General features: G+C 38.6%; 3 protein-coding genes across 4 annotated transcripts; all 3 read left to right on the forward strand.

Annotated features, from left to right (window-relative positions):
• Window positions 1–70: 70 nt before the first annotated feature.
• zgc:56231 (kinesin-like protein KIF20A) lies at window positions 71–8,264 on the forward strand. 2 transcript variants are annotated; one of them, XM_011488764.3, is made up of 18 exons: window positions 71–343; window positions 423–521; window positions 2,901–3,020; window positions 3,093–3,231; window positions 3,302–3,486; window positions 3,572–3,659; window positions 3,976–4,137; window positions 4,212–4,323; window positions 5,032–5,094; window positions 5,163–5,309; window positions 5,988–6,153; window positions 6,217–6,396; window positions 6,495–6,634; window positions 6,943–7,108; window positions 7,286–7,403; window positions 7,510–7,577; window positions 7,645–7,764; window positions 7,842–8,264. In XM_011488764.3, exons 1-18 carry the CDS (start codon window positions 239–241, stop codon window positions 8,055–8,057), a joined length of 2,394 nt encoding a protein of 797 aa, XP_011487066.1. In that variant the 5' UTR covers window positions 71–238; the 3' UTR covers window positions 8,058–8,264. The 2 variants fall into 2 exon arrangements, with proteins under 2 accessions (XP_011487066.1, XP_004080985.1); XM_004080937.3 differs by having other exon boundaries at window positions 7,286–7,391.
• A 972-nt stretch (window positions 8,265–9,236) lies between these two features.
• Window positions 9,237–12,951, forward strand: rgs9bp (regulator of G protein signaling 9 binding protein). The gene is made up of 3 exons (XM_011488765.4): window positions 9,237–9,723; window positions 10,956–11,262; window positions 11,989–12,951. The coding sequence occupies exons 1-3, from the start codon at window positions 9,628–9,630 to the stop codon at window positions 12,369–12,371; spliced, it is 786 nt and encodes a 261-aa protein (XP_011487067.1). The 5' UTR covers window positions 9,237–9,627; the 3' UTR covers window positions 12,372–12,951.
• Window positions 12,952–13,881: 930 nt separating this feature from the next.
• On the forward strand, window positions 13,882–19,421 carry mcur1 (mitochondrial calcium uniporter regulator 1). The gene is made up of 9 exons (XM_004080925.5): window positions 13,882–14,301; window positions 15,534–15,650; window positions 15,761–15,864; window positions 16,214–16,315; window positions 17,460–17,501; window positions 17,657–17,728; window positions 18,354–18,407; window positions 18,578–18,692; window positions 18,929–19,421. Exons 1-9 carry the CDS (start codon window positions 14,031–14,033, stop codon window positions 18,982–18,984), a joined length of 933 nt encoding a protein of 310 aa, XP_004080973.2. The 5' UTR covers window positions 13,882–14,030; the 3' UTR covers window positions 18,985–19,421.
• Window positions 19,422–19,479: the final 58 nt, after the last annotated feature.

The following is a 19,479-nucleotide window of genomic DNA, read 5'->3' on the forward strand; positions in this document are numbered from 1 at the left end:
ACTTGGTCAACATCAGAGAAGAGCTCTGAGTGGTTGTTTTGATCACTAACCTGAGGTCACACCTGCATCCAATAAAGAGTGATGACAAGATTCTCCATTGTTTCTCAGTGGGGGAAAAAAATTTGCAGCTTCAAGGAGACATTTTCTAGCGAGGTTTCTGGATTTAATACAGAAGTTAAGGATTTTTGCAAGCAAAGTGCAGTTTTGATTATTGAGGAGCAGTTTTAGATACTTCATAATGAGTCCAGTCATTGACCTGACCAGAGAGAAGAGTGGGTGCATGCAGCCCGTTGACATGGATCTGGAGTGTAACGCTTCTTCTGGCAGCATTTTGTTGCAGCAGGTCACCATTCTTTAACATTAAAATTCATCAGGATGCACATTCAGGATTTCCATTTACTGCTGTGGTTTGCTTTTGCTAGTCCGGATTGTCTGGTGGTCCTGAGCAGCAGCAGCTGATGAGAGTTTACCTCAGAGTCCGACCTTTTTTCAAGGAGGAGCTTTCTGATGAGGAGGATCAGGTACAGTACAGCACTCACCCTAAGTCCTTATAGACAAGCATCAGGGTTAACATTAACAAAACAAAAAAAAGTCCTGTACATCATCCAGTGTGTCACACAAAAAAAAAGAAAACTTTTCAATGTTTGGTGCTCAGTCCATCATCAGGCAAACAGTCAGTCCTCCAAGGAGCCATCTTAAATAGGGCGTGTCTACTTTCTGCGTAGTTTTAAAGAAAACACATTTGACTAAATAATTATCTCTAAAATGTACTTCTATAGTCATGAGTCAAATCTATTTAGGAAGTGTGCTTGAGTACTGTAACAAAGTAAACTTTCTTGGTTACTAGAACTCTGTTGACCCTGCTCTTGTGGAAAGTTTAACAGATAATTGCATGGGGCAAATTTTTAAAGTGATCTTTGCCCTGTTCGTTCCTTCAAAGGTGACGTTACCTGATAAGCTTGAAAACTCTTCAAAACACAACTTTCTATGATTCTCTTTTTTTCTTTTTCTTTTTAAACTTGTATCTTTTCCATCAACAAATTATTGAATGGAAAGGACTTTTGTTGTCATTGTCTTGTTTTTAAAGTCCCTCTCTGATCATCTTTTGATTTATTTTAAAAAGCATCTCCAGTGGTCTTTCAATCATGAACATGCCTTTTTTTTAAGACAGTGTCTGCAAAGCAGCAGTAGTTCATAAATGATTTACCCTAGCCGTGGGCGGGACTGTTGGTGTTGAGCAAGCTCATCCCCCTCCTCCCTGTCACCCATAACTGAGAGCTCTCTGTTTACAGCTCTTCCGCTAGCTTACAACCCTCTCACACCCCCAACCCAACATTGGCAGTACAACAAAAATGGCCAACCAATATTGGAGCTATCTAGATTTACAGTTTAGATCAAGATTCCAGCTCAGGTGAGGAAAACAAAGACGTGCATGGATCTATTTGTCTACAAGTAGATGCATCAGGAATGGAGCAGAGCAGCAGAAAGTGATTCTGTTCTTCTCCGCTGAGTCTCTGCTGGGTATTTATCAGCAGCTCAGACATGTTTGAGCACCAGGTAGACCTTCCTCTATCTGGACTTCCAGGAGCCTGAGGTCAGCCACTCTCAGATCACAGTGCTCATTGTTAAAGGTGTGGAAAGGTTTCTTCCTTTTGTCTTTGTGGTGTTGGGGAACAGGTTGTTTTCCCAACACCATCCTGCTCCTCCTCATTCCCCATCAGTAAAAGGTCCTACCACTGTGGTGTCGTCCACATACTTCACAATGGTGTTATAGTGGATGGCGGGGAGGAAGGGTGGCTGTGTGTTGGTAGAGCGGGGGCTCAGCACCCAGCCATGTGACTGAGGTTTGTGGGTGTGATGCACAATTTTGATCCTTTTGCTGTGATCTGTCAACATACAAACAGATACAAGCGTGGAAACCTGTATTGTCGTTTCTCCACTGTTTTGTAAAGTAGAACGGGTTTTAAAAAGCTGAGCTGTGATCCACAAAGGGCACATTGGTGTAGCTCCCCTGCAGCTATAGGTGGGACAGCATGACATCACTTATGACTCTTTAATCCTTTTCAACAAATTTGTGAGTCAAAACTTGGAGATGTTAAAATCATTATTTTAAAGCACTTTCTGTGCTTTAACCCTTGTGCTATCTTAGATGATGTGTTCTCCATACCATGACAAAGGTGGATAAAGGTGGAAAGATTTCATGTAATCCATGGACACCAGTGAAGATCACAAATCATTGAAGAAAAAAAGGTTCAGCTCACTGTCTAGTGGGTCTAGATGACCCAACTCCCAACGTTAAAGTGCCTAGGATAGCACAAGGGTTACAGACAGACATGGGAGATGTGGTCAGAGAACAGTTGCAGATCAGCGTAAAGATGCCGGTTCTCTGTATGGGACGTGTTATTGCACCCAGTTTAGTATAATGGGTTGTTGGACGTGGGTTCATATCCTCAATCGGGTCATACCAAGTGGGACCCAAAGGCTCTCTGGTCTTCAGGCGTCCTCCTGTAGTCCAGCTTGGTCTCTCTAGAACAGAGGTGGGCACCGAGGGCTTTATACCTGTATGTTTTTCAACAAGGCCTGCTCTTGCATGTTCTAATTAATCAGCTATGAGTAGGGCGAGGATGTTTGGAAATCATGGAGACACACCGGCCCTGGAGGCCGTTCCCTGCTCTAGAACCTCTCTTCAGGATAATTCAGACTGTGCTATTGAGACTGATCTGAACGCAGCCATTGGACTTTTGGATCAATAAGTGCTTGTGGTTAGAGCAGCTTTTATTGATTTTTTTTTTGAAAAGAATAGGACAAAAAATGTTAAAAAAAAAACTTAGGAATACAAAACAATTCATCAAATTGATTTATTCATTTCTTTTAATATCTATTCAACTGATTCTCTTCAGGACTGTGTCGTGATTGAGAACAGACAGTTGGTGACATTATACGCACCTAAAGGTTCAGCCACCATGAAGAGCAGTGAGAAAGGAGTTGGCATGTCCATCTTTAAGTTTTCCTTTTCTCAGGTTAGTGAGAGCTGATTCCGTACAGTTACTTTTTTGAAAAGTGCAGATATTGATCTTTCTGTCGGCCCCCAGATCTTTGGACCAGAAACGACACAAGCTGAGCTGTTCGAGGACACGGTCAGAAGTCAGTTGGTGGATTTCTTGGATGGGAAGAACGCTCTGATATTCAGTTACGGTGTCACAAATGCTGGAAAAACCTTCACAATCCAAGGTAAACCTGGTAGTACAATTGATTTCCTGGTCCTGAAGTCCCTCTGAAATATGGCATTGAACTTTGTTAGGCACGACGAAGGAACCCGGAATTCTTCCTAGAGTGATGGAGGCCACTTTCCATCACATCCAAGGGCATCTGTATGATGGGATGGATCTGAAACCTCACCTGAGGAGTGGGGTGCAGTGTCTGGATGCTGACCAAGTCAAGAAGGAGAGAACTGCTAAAGCTGCTATTTTCACTTTGGTTAAGGAAGTAAGAGAGAAAAAAAGGAAAACGTTAGAAATTTTTATTACCGTTTTCTCGGATGGTGGCGCTGAGATCCATCTTTCCTCTCCAGGAATGTGATCGTCTCAGGAGCAGCAGCGGTTCGGAGTCCTCTTCTGACCACAGTCTGGCATCCCCTCCTCCTTTCAGCAGTCAGACAGGTATGGCCATTTGCTACACGTACCCACATACTTTCACTCAGTTGTCCATGTAAATTTTCCAATAATTTTATGACATCTGGAACTAATGACCTGTGATTGTTTGGTCAGAGAAACCTTAAAGATGACTTGAATGAATTGATTACTTCAGAAAGTTTATTATACAGATTTTTTTAAATGGTTGCAATATATACACTTTAATATAGTAAAATGTTATCGAACTGTTTCGATTCTAAAATAGTTTAATGTCATGTTTGAGACAATTAAAAAAAATAAAATGATTTTAAAATCCTGTTCTTTTTGGCTCTTCCTAATTCAGCGACTCCCAGCCGCTCGGCCAACGGCGAGACGTTTGCTTTATGGGTTTCATTTTTTGAAATCTACAACGAGTGCGTGTACGACCTTCTGCAGCCTTCCTTCTCCAAGAAGCGGCCTTCTCTGCGGGTCTGCGATGATGGAGCTGGAAATGCTTACGTCAAAGGTGCCAACGTCTAAAAACAAAGGAATAGGGTGGAGGAAACAGTAAGTCTCCTTCCACTTTTGTTTTTCTTCCAGATATCAGGTGGATCAATGTCCACAGTCTGAGTGAAGCCTTCAAACTGATCCAGTTTGGAAATAAGAACAGAACCGCTGCAGCCACAAAGATGAACCAGTCATCCAGCAGAAGGCAAGCAGCTTTGTGGTTTTATTGAGACTTTTTTTAAGAGACTTACTCTGAAGAAAACTGTGTTCACATGTTCTTGTAATATTTCTCTGATGGAGGATGTTGAAAATCTAAGCTTAAAATGGCATTTTTGAGTATTTTTTTTTTTTCAAATTGTTGTGAATCAAAAGCAGACAAATGTTATGTAAAATAGATGTAGAAAATATGCTGAATCATCCATTTGTAGACAATAAGATCCATTAACTTCTTCGTTTTCCTCGTCCGAGCTGGGATCTGGCTCCAAACTCTACGGCTGGACAGCTCCATGATCGCGCAATGTTTTTGTTGCACCCCTAATAATAGATTGGGACTGTGAAGGGCTGTAAGCTAGCAGGAGAGCGTGTAACCAGAGAGCTCTCAGCAACAGGAAGGGGATGAGGGGGCGGGGTTGCTCTGCGCCAACAGTACCACCAAAAACTCAGGCGTTATGTTTAAAGGAGCTACTGCTGGGGGAGAGGTGTTGCTCCACACACTACAGCTGAGAAGTGAATTTTTAATGAACTACTGCTGCTCTGCAGATACTATGTCCTAGAAAATTGATTTTTGGCTGTTAAAAAAACGGCACAATCCTAATTAAACCACTGGAAATGCTTTTAAAATAAAGCAGATTATGTTCAGAGTGGGTCTTTAGGTGTGTTATGTTTTTGTACTTATCTCAGCTCTTTTTAACAGCCATGGCATATTCACCATGAAGTTACTGAAGATTGATGGAGGTGAAGTTAAAAGGGTCTCAGAGTGAGTATCTACCTGGACTAACCTTTTAACAATGAATCCACACCAATGAGTTAAGTTGCGTCTCTCAGGTTTTCTCTGTGTGACCTGGCGGGCTCTGAAAGATGCAACAAGACGCGGACTTTTGGAGAGAGGCTGAAAGAAGCTGGAAACATAAACAACTCTCTTCTTATCCTGGGGAAGTGCATTTCTGCTCTACGCAACAATCAGACTGACAAGTACATGCATCTTTGATCTGGAAAACCTTTCAAACTTTTGCCTTTTTTAAAGACCCAGTCTAATGGAAATTGTGTTTTTAACATGTTCTTGTGGCCTTTTTTAGAAGATGGAGGGCCTATGTTAAGAAAATTAAGCTTTTGATAGTATTTTTTTTATTCAAGTTGTGAATCAGGGGCAGAAGAAACGAATGCAGTTTGAAAAAGATCGTATTTGTGATGTAGAAAATACGGATGGGCGGGCCACAAGCTCCATTCCTATGCATCCACTTGCAGACAAATAGATCCGTGTACGTCTTTGATTTCCTCGTCTGAAGCATCTGACTCAAAGCCGTACGACTGGATGGATCCAGTATTAATCGCCATTTTTGCTGCACCCCTAATGTTGGGTTGGGATTGTGAGGGGTTGTTGGCCAGCAGGAGAGTGTGTAGAAGAGGTACTTTCAGCAACAGAAGAGGAAAAGGGGGAGCGGGGTTGCTCCGCACCAACTGTCCCGCTCACAACAAATTGACTTTTGCTAAAACAAAATGCCATAAATATAATTAAAGGACCACTGGGAATGCTGTCATGATGGCTCAAAAGATGATCAGAGTGGGACTTTAAAGCAAGTTCTCCAGACATAAAATTTGTTCTACAGTCCATAAATTTCTGTTTTTTTGTTTGTTTTTTTTGTCTTTAAGGGCAAAGGCTAGTTACATTCCCTTCCGAGAAAGCAAGCTCACCAAGCTCTTTCAGACTTTTTTCTGCGGGAAAGGCAAAGCCTCTATGATCGTCAACATTAACCAGTGTGCATCCACTTACGATGAGACGCTGCACGTTATGAAATTCTCTGCAATTGCCAAAGAGGTTTGTTTGAGCTCATTCAGTAGGAATGGCTGAAGGTTCAGTCTCATCAGCACTTCTGTTCAGGTGGTGCAGGTGGTCCCTGACAGACCTGCAGACTCTCTGGCACCTTGTCTAGTCGGACGAGATGGGAAACTTCTCGTGCGGAAGGCCGCTGTCGACGACCTCACTCTGGAGAGCTTCTTAACTGAAGAGGAGCGGCTAGACGAGACGGAGGAGGCTGATGTTTCTTTGCTTCCACAGAATGTAAAATATCTCGATAAGTTTACATTTTTCTTCTTTAGCTCATAATTTTTTTTAAAAAATTTGTTGTATTTATAAGGATTTGGCTGTGGCTTTCTTAGGAGCTTCTGAATATAATTGACAATCTAAGAACGAAGCTGTTGGCTGAGCGACGGAAAAACTTGGTGCAGGAAATGGAAATACGCAAGGAAATGGGAGACGCCATGTTGGAACAGCTCATGGAAAGCGAAGAGCTGCGCGTGTATGTTCCCCTCAACATTTTGAGAAAATTTGTGCAAAAAGAAACTCCTCTTAATTGACATTACTTAACTGTTTTTTCCAAAGATGCAAAAAAAACAACGTATGTTTTTGCTTTCAAGTAGATTATTTTTGGGGAAATTGGTTTGGTGGGTATTTGCATTAATGGGCATCATGGTGTTAAAGAAAACTTTTGACTTATTATTTTACCCACTTTTTATCCCCTTTAAAGAATTTCTACAGAATGTTTTCATCAAGCATAATCTTTTATAAAGTGAGCGGTAAAATATTAAGATCATATGGAATTTTAAGTCGACAGCTGGAAGAGCTGAAAGAAAGCTATGAAGAAAAGCTGGAGGACACTTTCGAAGTCTACAAAGAGGCCATCAAAGAGCACGCCTATCAGTGTGCGATGAACAATCTGGAGGATGACTACGTACCACTTGATGAGTTCACTGCTGAGCAGGAGAAGGTTGAGGTACACCATATGTGTTATGTTCACAAGAATTTAACATTTCGCCAAAAAGTTGACACAATCTCCTAAAAATAGCCAAAGTTTAAAACAAAAAACAATTGTTTTGCACACACATTGATGTGTGTGAATCCTAATTATTTCTATTTTGAGAGTGTTACATTACTCTGCAAAACAATGCAGGCCCTCAGACAGAAAGTGTCAGAACTGGAGAGCTTGTTGTCCAGTGGAGAAGGGGATTCTCCGAATCCAAGAGCAGAGCGTTCCTGCCAGACTGAAACATTTCAAGGTCTGGAAAACGGTGTATATCTTTTTCCCACTTTTTGGGATCATTCATTAAAATCTTCCACCTTTGATTTTGAGTGACAACATTTAAAAAAGTATTTAATTTTTTAATATTTCTGCAGATGAAAGAAGCAAGCGATTGTACAAAGAGAAATGTGTCATGGAGAAGATGTGTGAAGAGAAGCAGCAGGTAACTGGGAGTTCATATGTAGCTTTGACTTTATTGCACATTCTTGCTCATAATTTTTGTTTCTCAGTTAATTTTGTCCTTAGAGAAAAGACTGATGGAGCTCAACAAGACTCTGAAGAATGTCACAGAGAAATTCTTGGAGAAGTCAACTGATCTGGAGGCTCAGCATAGGAAATCTGACGATCAGGTGAGATGGCTGAAAACAAATTTAAAGTGTCAAACCTTTTTGTTAAAACTTTGTTTTCCCGCTTGTCCCCCAAATAGGCCAAAACCATTCAGGATGCTTTACGGATGAATGCCGAAAAAGACAGAGAGATTGCGTGCTTGAAGGCTGAGCTCGCCAAAGTCTCCCAAAAATCCCCGGTGCCGGTCAAAACCAAGAGAGGCCTGCTGGCCAACATCAAGGAAGCGGTGACATCCCCCCGAAAGGGAGCCAGTAGCCGAAGTTTGAGAAAAACTGTTCAGGCTACAAAGCCTTAAAGAACCGCTTTTACAGAACTAAATTGTAGAGATTGAAGCTTGTTTTTAATGCTTAACCTTTTCCATATTTTGGAGAACAGTTTTTACAAATTCTTTTTCTTTTCTTTTCATTGGAAGTAATTATTTCTTGTTTTTCTTGTGTGTCCCATTGCTGCAGTGTAGTGTTTTTTTTTTTTGTAAATAAAATGTACTCCAATTCATGCATAATTTATTTGATAATTTATTCTCTTAACAGCTTTGAGCTTCTTCTAAATGAGGCATGTCCAAAGCCTGGTCTGTGGGACAACTTTCCAATGGTCCGCAAGTTCACCATGAAGAGACACAACCAGACAAGACATGCTATAGTATCTACAACAAGCTAACAGTGAATGAATGGTGCAAATAAATTGACAGCAATTTTGGTCGAACTATTTGTGTTCTATGGAAAGAAAGTATGCCAGTGCAGATAAATAGTTCATTTTAATGTTCTTAAAGTGATTAAAAGAATGTAGAATTGAATGTGCACCTGGTATGTTCACATAATACATGCAACCCACGTTCTAGATGGTATTCGCTTAACGTGTCACGTTCACACTAGATTAGCAGGGAGGGGCTCCTTTTTCTTCTGTTTACTAGCTTATATCCATGACCTACAGTTAGAAGAAGCTTGGTGCAAATTGTCGTAGAAACTTTTTTTTTTTTTTTAATGGGCATTTAGACACATATAAATGGACTTTTCATTAAAAGTGGTTTCTTGAATGCACACTGTCTGTCAGATGCGGTGTGAATGCAGCTTCACACCAACCTCACTGAATCTGCCCCTCTTTGCAAAAGGTTTGTACACCCCTGCTCTTAATCCAAACACTGGTTAGCAGTCACGAAGCAAAAAGTGTTTTACTTTTAAAATCTTAACATAATTTATCTTTTAATTGAGGTCAACTGAGGCCACGTATTTTTCTCCTGCCTGACAGAGCTGAAAAGCTGCAGATCTTCTGAAACTCCATGACAATAAGGCCACGCATTTGTTTTGCACTATTAGCATTATGGTCTGTATTTATGCTTGGAATGATCCACGTCAGGCAGAGCAGGGCATGGAAAAAGATCTGCCTTGGGCTGGTGGGACATCTTAAGGAGCATTTTGACCCTTTATAGAGGGGTGGTCCTTGCAGAGCACTTAAGGTAACAGAGCCCAGCCTCATCTGGTGGAAGGGTCGCTGCAGTATAGCCAGCTCCTGCACCTCCGGGTCTCAGCGATGGTTAATGAGATTAGCAGTTTGTCTGCGTCAGTGCAAAGGGGTCAATCACTGGATTAGCACCTTGCTTAAGAGTTACATCAGTTTATCATACTTTTTCTTTATTGCTTTCACGGCTTCCAAAGAATGTCTCTGTTTGATTGGAAAACCGTTGCCAAAGGGAAATATGGTAATGCAACAAACTGCCCCGGGAATGAGGCTTTCTCCACCTTCAGCTGCTGAATGAAGCATCTTCCAGGGAGGACGAGAGGAGCTGAAGCAGCCAGGGAAGCGCAGTGCTGTTGGGCCAACATCTTGCCTGCTGTGGCAGAGTCTGAGACTCCGGACGAGTCATCCTCATGCCACTTGTAAATAACAAAGTTGGGGATGATTCCACAGTTGGCAACGACAAAGCTCTGTCAGATGGAAAAGCGTTGGTGGACTCTTTGATCAAGGTAAAACGACTTTCTTCATTTACTTTGCAATGGCTTGTTTGGACAACATTTAATGTGGTTTGAAAAACCCCACATTAGAGCACCAAAATAAAAGATTTGCATCAACATTTTATGGTACATTTAAAAATTGAAAACCATTTAATTAAATGTGGAATATTTTTCTAGTTTTACAGACTGAATAAACACAAAAACAAGACGGAAAATAGTTTCTCCCTGCGGCAAAAAAGCACTCTCATTGAAAAGAATTTAGCGGTCCACTGCATCCTAGTGATGCTGCAGTGGATCGTACCACTAACACGCATCACAGCTTTCTTCATATCTGTATAAAAAGAGTGTCTTTTTAAGCTATTTTGCTTGATGTTGCCCAATTGAAAAAAATAGAGGATATTTTTATACACAATACATAAATTACTGTTTGTTTGTTTTTAATTTGCCATCTTGGGAGACAAAACTTTAATTATAGATACTTAGTGGAACTTGTATTTGTGGAAAAAATGTTGAAGAAAACAGATTTCCTGAGGAGACATGCAGCATTTGGTGACAGATTACACAAAACAAATCTCTAGATCCTAACAAATAAAAGTGAAACAATACATTTTTTTGTTAAAATATTAAAAAAAAATGTTTACAGATCATATTTATCCATATAAAATGATACCTAATGGGCTGTGCAGAGTATTACCAGCATGAAAATGGGCCACTCGCACTCTTGAGTGCACAAGGTTGTTTTGGCTTATCCAGAAATAGACCTTTGATAATGGGATTACATATATTATTTTTAATAAATGAAACCACACCTGCTAATCCACCCAGATAAGCCTGACGCTGTTAATACAACATAGTGATCACATGATTATGAACACATAACCACATCTGCAGCTGCATTTTTTGGTTTCTTGAAACATGTTTTAATGAGTTTTAGATGTTTGATGACCCATATACTCGTGTTTGTTTCTGTGTTAGAGTTTTCTGTTAGCGCATGTATTTAGCTGAGTTGTTTGGTAGCGGATAGCAACTCAGACAGTTAATAGATGCTCAATTCTAATTAAGATTAGTGGTCCAGTAAATTCTTGATCAGGTGATGCAGACTTCAAGGACATATCGATACCTAGAAGTAAACACGGCTCCTGCTAATGTGAAAAGTACAAAATCTTTCTTTTAATCTCAAAGAAATGCAATACATCTTTCCTGTTCTACTAATAATTTAAAAATCTGTCACTCTCCAAACACAGGTGGTAGCCTGCTACCGGCATTTGGCTTCGTGTGTTGGTGGATGCACAGACAGCTTACAGCTGCGGGATGAGCTCCGACAAACGCGAGAAAAGGCCCAAAAGCTGGCAGAGACCATCTGCCATCACTTGACCTCACGTCTGCGTGACAAGAGCCTGCCCGAGGAGCAGCGCAAGGAGATGGAGCTCCTCTGGGTGGCCTTCTCCTCCAGTCTAGAGCTTCTGCATGTTGACATGTGCAAGGTTCACAACATCAGTGACATTTTCTTAGTGGCTAACAAAACATCGCTGGTGCAAACTGGTGTTCAAGGTAAGGAAAAGTCACTGCAAAAACAGGCCCCTCAGAAATAAGTCAAAAATTCTTACCCCATTGATAGATTTTCTTCAAATAAGCAAAACAATCAGCCTGTCCGGTATGAAAAAAGAGTTTTACCTGGAAATCTTATTTTAAGAAAATAATTCTAGTCACTAAGACATGTTTAATTCTCTTGAAAAGACTATTTTTCTGGAGACAAGCGTCTTTTAACTTTCTTAAGATTCAGTTTTTAGTGTGCAACTATAATTGACTGAAAGCTGTAGATTTAGTAATTAATGCATGTCAGAAGTTAAGCAAGAGGAAGGCATGAAAATGAGTTAATAAATAAGTTAATGATTTAATTTCAGCTGGACACAAACTGCAGTTATTCCTTTCTCCTTTAATTCATTTCTCCATATTCTGTGAATGAAAGAGGACGCAATCCATACGTCACTACCAAATCCACGAGTCCCTGACAGGTCAAAGTTCAACTGGTTTAACTTTTAATATGTTTTCAATGGCTGCGTGTTTTATACGCAGAGCCCAAAAATGGATTCAAAAACTTGCGTAGCGACTTATGAATGTGAGAGTTTTTAATACAAGAAGCCCAAAAACATACATATTTGCATGTTTGCATTGAGTTTTCATTGAAAGCAGCCGGAGTGTGAACGTAGCATAACAGTTCCTGGCCATTGTTAAATCCACTCAAGGAAAAAATTAATATTGGTTTTGGTTATACAGGAGGAGGCAGTGAGGTAGCAGCCCGAGCGCTCAGTTTACCTGACTTGAACCAAGCCCAGGCACCAAGCCCCCCTGCCTGCCTGGAGAATGAGGAGCAGTGCACGTTGGAGCAGGAGATCACTCGCATCGACCACATGATCGATGACATGGAGATGAAAGTCAACGTGTTGCGGTGGATGGTGGAGCCCCATGGGCCGCAGTACGCAGACCCGCTCAGCAGCGTCGACAGCACCTCCTTAGCTCTGTTCTCTGTAGATGAAGAGCAGCCCGGCCCTGCGCCCCAGATTCCACACCAGCACCGCTGCATCCTTGCGCTCTCACTGCTGCTTGCTGTTGTTTTAATGCAAGTCACTTTATTTATCTGTATTTTTCTTTTCTCATGAATACAACCTTAACATATTCAACCCTGTTTTCTCCATACAACCTCAGATTATTCTCGATAACATTGTAAAAATGTTCGATTTTTAATTTAGTCCTTATTTGGTTTATGGTCATGACTTGTTTTCTGAAGGAGTTTTAGGGTTAAGTTTGTGTTTCAATGGTCACTTTTCTGCAGTGAATCCAAAGCTGCCATATGCTTTTGATGACATCAAGGACAAGAAATAAATTGCTTAAAATGTATTGATTAAAGAAAAAGGGAACCATTTGACCCTTTTCCCTTTAGAAACAATGACAACAATGCAACTATTTCATACACATATTCCTCACTGAAAGAAGTAAATTTGCATTTGATTAAAAAAAAAATCTTGCAAATTTTTCTTTTTATTGCCACCGTGAGGCAATAGGTGCTGGACAATGCTTTGTAGTTGGTTTTTAGATTTGTAATTTGTACATAATCTGGTCTGTATGAGTATCAAACTGCATAGTAAACATTGCATCATAAAAGTATCAACTTTGATATGACATTGTTTTCCATTGTTTTACTAGCACATTGGTAAAGCAATAAATTACTGAGAGAACAGCAACAGTACAACTATTTATTTCATATGCGAAAAGTAGATGTGGATTCTAATTCTCAGGTAAGATATCAGAGGAAACCTGTTGATTTTAGGGCTTTCAATGCTGAATTGTACAGTTGAGAATTAATTTTATGTTTCCAAAAGTGCCAGAAAATCCAGAGACAGATACGCTCATGTAAACAATTTGCTCCATGACAGTAAATAAATGTAAGTCATATATATAGATGGATGCAGTAGGAAGTTAATCCCTAAATGCAAGTAAACACTTGAGCATTTATTTAATTTAAATCTGAGATTACAGAATTGTGGTTTTTATGTCATGGTATCACTTTGAGACCAACTGCAGCGATGTAAATATACTGCTTTTTTGGTAGAGGATGAAACTTCTCAGCCATTTTTTTTACATTTACTTGCTTTATGCTAACAACAGTGATAACAATAATATTAAATTAAACATTAAATTTGAAAAGCACTTAATTTTTTGTCAATTTTTTTCTGAATTATTGCTTGTGTAAAGCATTTTTGTAGTTTGGTTTTTTTTTAACCTGCAAACAAATAGATAAAAAAGAGAAAAAATATTTACTGTCAGAATTTTGGCAGTTAGGTCCAGAAAAATCCTTTTACACCATAATGCTTCCATCTTTAACCAAAACTACATATTTTATATTGTAGTAATTTCTGATTAAAGTATTTGTTTTTGAAACTTTGTAACAACCACAACTTTGAAACAATAAACAAACAATTGCGAGGATAGTTTGTTATCATAATGAATAAAACCAAACAAGATTTTTTGCCTTGTCAGAGAAATTGCTGATCTTAACTGCGTGAATCTCGGCCTAAATCTATGCCGTGTTTTAATTTGAAAGCTATGGCCGGAAGTTGTTGGGTCCTTTAAATAGGAAAGCGGAAACTGGGTGAAATCAAGATCTGTGTATTTTATTTTGAAAAGCATGCTCGTAAGTGTGTTGATCCGCTAACTTCATTTACAGCGGGAACTGGGTGAAAAGCTACTAACGATGCCATTGTGATTGGCTCAAATTGACAATTCCAGTTTAATTCCTGAAAGACGGACGTTTTAACACGATGGTGTTTAAACTGTGTCAAACGCCAATTAAACGTTCTGGTGTTGTTAGCTATCCTGGAAAGTGGTATGAGTCGACTGCAGCAGTTCAGGACAAAGTTGATCGTTTTTTACCTGCATCACTAGACAGGTGGAGAATAGTAACAGATGTCGACGAATTAGCAGGCTTCCAACGAGCCGTCATCACATTTCCAAGCAACTTTGTTCAGTTTCCTTCAGGAGGAAGACGCGCGAGGAGAAATCAGCTGTCTCCGTCACGTTTCTCAGTACGAGGTAAAAGATCATAAACTCAACACTTAAGTTTGACTTTTGTGACTTTATTCAGACTTTAGTACATCAACAAAGAGTTTTCTTTAACTGGGGCATTGTGACATTGTAACCTCAATAACTCGGGATCACAATGGTTTCTGGATTTTCAAAATAAAATTCGTGTTAACCTGAAGCTGGATTTGCATATATGTATTTTCTCATCTTTACATTTACTTACTTTGTAACCTTATACTATGTTTATAAATAATCACAAGAAACTGATGGATTCTGATTAGCAATAAGCAACATTGGTTAATTTGACATAGCCTTAAGGCCCACTGCAATGAATGAAAATTGTGTTCTTGGTTTTTTAACATTTTCTAGTGGAATTTTTCCAATGATGGAGGGAATATTTAAAGGAAATAAACCGCAAAATTACTTTCCTAAATATTTCTTTATTCAAGTTGAAGTGAATCAGGAGCAGACTAAATAAAGCTGTTATAAAAAGAGCGCATTTGTGACATAGAAAGTGGATCACAAACTCTGCTCCATTCTGATGCATTCACTTTTAGTCGACTAGATCCATGTACGTCTGTGTTTTCCTCGTCTGAGCTGGAGTCAGGATCAAAACTGTGCAGCATTTTTACTGCACCGGTAAGGTTATGTTAGGGCTGTGAACTAGTGGGAGAGCGTGTAAACAGATGGGTGACAGGAAGAGGGGTCGGGCTTGCAGTCTCTCCCACAACTCAGAAGAGAACTTCTTATGAACTACTGCCACTCTGCAGAAACTATGTCCTCGAAAACAACAGTTTTCGAAGACAAATTTGGCCATAAACACTAAACAGTATAATCATAATTAAAAGACCACCCTCAATGCTTTTAAAATATATCAAAAGATGATCAAAGTGGGTCTTTAATGCAGTTTATGATATATTTATTCACAAATGAAATAACAGAATATATTCCATCTGCTTTGCTTTTAAGTACTGTATCTATCCAACTATCTATTCATTATTAGAAATGTATACTATTTACACTTTTGTGAAAAAATGGATGTTTTTCCAGAAACACATGTTCTGATAATGCAGTTCCCAGCAACATAACCGCTATTGTAAATTGGACCAAGTTTGTCAAATATAAGAAAGAAAAAAAAAACTTTAAGGTCCTTGTGTTTTTTCTAGAAAAGTTTTTCCTCTGTAGTTATTTCTCGGGGACCTTTTTGTTTTTCCACTCAGCTGTGTATCCATTCATTTCAGAGCTCAGTACCTCCACCAGAACCCTCCAGTACGACATGAAACCGGACATACCCAAGGCTCAGGGCCGGAAGCTCTTTTTTGACACCCACGCAGTAGTTCGGCTCTTTGAAGAGAACGGTTGGCTTTTTTTTTTTTTTTTCCAGCATCTTCACCTCATTTTGTCCCCTCGACGCTGACGGACTCCTTAAGAATTGTTTAGCATTCTTGTCTTTTTCCCGCATCGACAGGGTTCTCCACTCAACAAGCTGAAGTGATGGTGAACGTGCTGATGAGGACCACAAACTCAAATATGGATGTGGTTTATAGTGACATGGTCACCAAGGTGCATCAGGTGATCCTCAGGCCCACTTTGCCTCTTGTGAAACATGGATCGCACTCTAGCCACATTGTTAAGACAAATGACATTTTTAAAGTACTATTTGAAACATTTGTGACAGATATTTACATAATTTTGAAAAAAAATGATATCCAATTGTTCCTTATTGACTGTTTTTAACAATAATTGGCTATTTAAAAGTGAGTTTTGAATGTGAAAGTGATGTAAGAATAAATGTATTCCATGATAATTCATCTTCCATGGACCACTGTGAAAGTGGCATCCATGATGTTGGGATGTCACACATGGCCTGGTCTCTGGGACTTTAGCAGGACTGTTTTTCACTGTTTTCACGGTTTGACAGGAGATCATGCTGCAGCGAGTGATGTCCCAAATTGCAGCAGTGAAGAAGGACATGATTATCCTGGAGAAGAGCGAGTTCTCTGCTCTGCTGGCAGAGAACGAGGTAAAAGACGGACACTTTCAGGGTTGATGAAAATGTCCACGCTGCTGTCCTCCCATCTGTCTTTAGTATCTGAAAGGTTCAAGCTTAGCTGGTTTTTCTTTTAGAATTATCTTTTGATCCACTGTAAAAGTTTTCGCAGTGGTCCTTTAATGATGATTGCGCCGTTTTTAGCCACAAAAAAGCCAAATGCCAGCTCAGATGAGGAAAGCAAAATGTGCGTGGATCTAGTCGTCTAAAAGAGGATGCATCAGAATGGAGCGGAGCAGGAAGCTTGACGCTTTATTCGTCTGCTCCAGATTCATGACAAATAAAGAAATCCTCAGAAATGCAATTTTGAGCTTCATTTTCTCAATAAATGTCCTCCATCATCAGAAAAATGACACAAGAACATGTTTAATTAACCAAAACACAGTTTTCTTTCAGTGAGTCTTTAAAAAAGGCCACATGAACATGTTGCACCTCCAGAAAGCTCATTCAATTTGACTTTATGAACAGTTTAAAAAAATAAAATCAACTGCTGTGTTCTCAAACACCAGGGTGCAATGAGTGACCATGTTTACTTATGTAGTAAAAAAAAACCCCCACCTCTGTCTAGGATTACACTCGTGTATTGGGTTAGCCTGATCTTAAAATCCAATTAATGTAAAGCCAGACTAAGTTCAACGTGTGATGTGTCAATAATTACGTTTAAATGGTTAAAAATGCCGTCATCTGTCAAAATGTAAACCCAATATACACATTTCTCAGCCACAGGCCAGAGGTAACTGAAAGAGTAGAATAAAACTTTATTAATCACACAAAGGGGACAGTCACTTGTTACCACGGCTCTATTAAAGACAACAGATCATAAATAACATTAAAAAGTACTATACAATATTACGTTTAGCGTGTTTTTCTGTATTTTAATAGAAAATGAGAATAAACATTTTTAAATAAAATATGGGAAATTGTCTAAATTGTGATGAAAACTGTTTACTTTATGCTGCAGTTTAACTTCAGCAGAATGTTTGTGAAATACAGGAGAGGGTGACGTTGTTTTTATGGATTGTCAATATAACTTAGTGAGATTTTTCAGAAAAATACATTTATCACAGTACTTTTATGTAAGCATCTTTATTGTTCTGTATGTGTTTTTTTCTTCCAGAAACTAAAGATCCAGTTGTTAGAACTCAATGAGCAACTTGCTGTGAGTTCCATTTAAATCTCAAAATTTTCTGTATCATATTATCTTTCTTGACATTTTACCATAGGAAAGCATAAAAGGTCGGTGTTTCTTCAGAGAATTTAAAAAGACTGCCTTATTTTAGGACTTTATTTTGGTTTTCTTCTCTTTGGTTGCAGGATGTGATCAAAAAGGTTCACTCTGACAATATGTTGGACATGAATTTGGAGAAAAGCCGCGTAAAAGAACTAGTAAGTATTTGTGGCATAATCAGTGTTCTGAATTGACTCTGTGGGCTTTATATAATTTAAAGAGGGAAAACAAAAGTCATCCAAATTAACCAGAAAAGTTTGTGATAAATAATAAACATTTTCACAGACATTTACTAATAATTTTTTTTTTTTTAAAGTTTAGAAAAGGATGCAAGCTTCAGGACGGATCAAACTTGTTTTAGTCATCAATGATCATCAAGTATCTCAAAAGTTTTTTATTTTTTAATATAAAACAGAACATCTCAAAGTAATATAGTGCTGCATCTATAAAAATTCCACTAAAAATAACTAAATTACATTTGAAGATATTAAGATATAAAACAAACATATTTAGTCCAGGTCCTAATAAGGAAAACACATTCCGCTCTTTTAGGCTGCACTTTAATCATCCTTTTTCTTCTTCTAGATTTTACTCAGAAATAAAAATAAAGAAATTCAAACACTAAAACAGGAAACTAAACTCTGGACTAAAGGGTGACTTTAATCAATTCCAAACCATTTTCAGGTTCTGAGCAGCTGATGTGATTTTGCTCATCTGTTTATGCCGGAGGACAGTTTATGATAAAGAAGTCGCGAATGTCAAAATATGATTTTGTGATTTCAGAAAGCAGAGCACGACAAGCAGCTTTTAGAGACTCGGACTGAGATCATGGAAATGGTTTGTAGACGTCCCAAACTCCTCTAAATAATCCTTTTTTCCCCTGTTCCAGTCAAAATGTTGTTGCGGCGATGATTCCTTTTATTCAGAGTCTGTTCATTGTTTTCCTTCTTTGTTTTGTCTTTAGTCTGCAGGGTCTGATCAGGCTTTTGTTTTGGGTCTTTTCACAGACAGCAGAGCAGGACCGGCATTTCACTGAGACAAACATGAAAATTGACACTGAAGTTGCTGGTCTGAAAACCATGCTGGAGTCTCACAAACTGGATACAATCAAATATCTTGCAGGTGAGAAGTGGCCCTTTGAGAACAAAAAAAACAATTGTTTACAATTGTGTGGTTTTTTTTTAAGAAAGTGTGTAAAATCAGCTTTAGGAGGAGTTCAGATTTATTACATTTGAATGAGAGGAAGGATTGTGGAAAACTGTTTATAAAACATTTAAAAAAAAGAATAAAATAAGTTTTAAAAAATTCACTAAAGCCCGTGGCTTTATTTGTATTTTTTTTCCTTTTCTATTTTTCAGGTTCAGTATTCACGGGTCTCACTGTGGTCTTGGGTTTCTACAGAGTTTGGATGTAAAAGTGTCCTGTGTAACTTTTTTATGACCTTTTCTTTGAAACCTTCAAGTTCAAAAGTATTCAGAGTAAATTTTGTTTTTTTTTCCTCAAAGGGTTATAGCAGCTGCCTAAAGGCCAAAATTAAATAAAACGTTAGGCAGGTTTTAAATATATTTTGCTATCTTTTACAAACATAAGTGCTATGCATTGCTTATCAGTAAAAACAAACTTTTATTTGATAATTTTTCAATATTTTGACATGTTTATTGAAGAATCTTTGCCTTGGGTAAAGCTGTATGAAACTGAAATGGATTAGTTTCTTTACTGCATGAAAAAGAAACACATAAACGTAATACTTGAGTATTTTTCCTACATGCTTTCAGAATAGATTTTTACATTTATTTGTTTTTTAATTGAATGGAAAAATATTTTGAATCAATAAATACTCTTTAAAAAATACTCTGTGCTGTTTTTTATACGCAAAATAGAAGAAAACTGCACTTAACAATGTTAAAAT

Source organism: Oryzias latipes, chromosome 20 (genome assembly GCF_053564925.1).
Source record: "Oryzias latipes strain Hd-rR chromosome 20, Olatipes_Hd-rR_3.1".
Taxonomy (NCBI): domain Eukaryota; kingdom Metazoa; phylum Chordata; class Actinopteri; order Beloniformes; family Adrianichthyidae; genus Oryzias; species Oryzias latipes.

What these genes read in the sequence shown, in the direction of transcription:
- zgc:56231 (XM_011488764.3), top strand. Translation starts at nt 239, where the DNA reads ATGAGTCCAGTCATTGACCTGACCAGAGAGAAGAGTGGGTGCATGCAG. An exon ending in TTTCTTTGCTTCCACAGAAT is followed by an intron (nt 6,397 to 6,494) that starts GTAAAATATCTC and finishes TGGCTTTCTTAG; the next exon opens with GAGCTTCTGAATATAATTGA. An exon ending in ATTTCAAGGTCTGGAAAACG is followed by an intron (nt 7,404 to 7,509) that starts GTGTATATCTTT and finishes ATATTTCTGCAG; the next exon opens with ATGAAAGAAGCAAGCGATTG.
- rgs9bp (XM_011488765.4), top strand. Translation starts at nt 9,628, where the DNA reads ATGCCACTTGTAAATAACAAAGTTGGGGATGATTCCACAGTTGGCAAC. An exon ending in TGGTGGACTCTTTGATCAAG is followed by an intron (nt 9,724 to 10,955) that starts GTAAAACGACTT and finishes CTCCAAACACAG; the next exon opens with GTGGTAGCCTGCTACCGGCA. An exon ending in GGTGCAAACTGGTGTTCAAG is followed by an intron (nt 11,263 to 11,988) that starts GTAAGGAAAAGT and finishes TTGGTTATACAG; the next exon opens with GAGGAGGCAGTGAGGTAGCA.
- mcur1 (XM_004080925.5), top strand. Translation starts at nt 14,031, where the DNA reads ATGGTGTTTAAACTGTGTCAAACGCCAATTAAACGTTCTGGTGTTGTT. An exon ending in GTCACGTTTCTCAGTACGAG is followed by an intron (nt 14,302 to 15,533) that starts GTAAAAGATCAT and finishes CATTCATTTCAG; the next exon opens with AGCTCAGTACCTCCACCAGA. An exon ending in AACTCAATGAGCAACTTGCT is followed by an intron (nt 17,502 to 17,656) that starts GTGAGTTCCATT and finishes CTTTGGTTGCAG; the next exon opens with GATGTGATCAAAAAGGTTCA.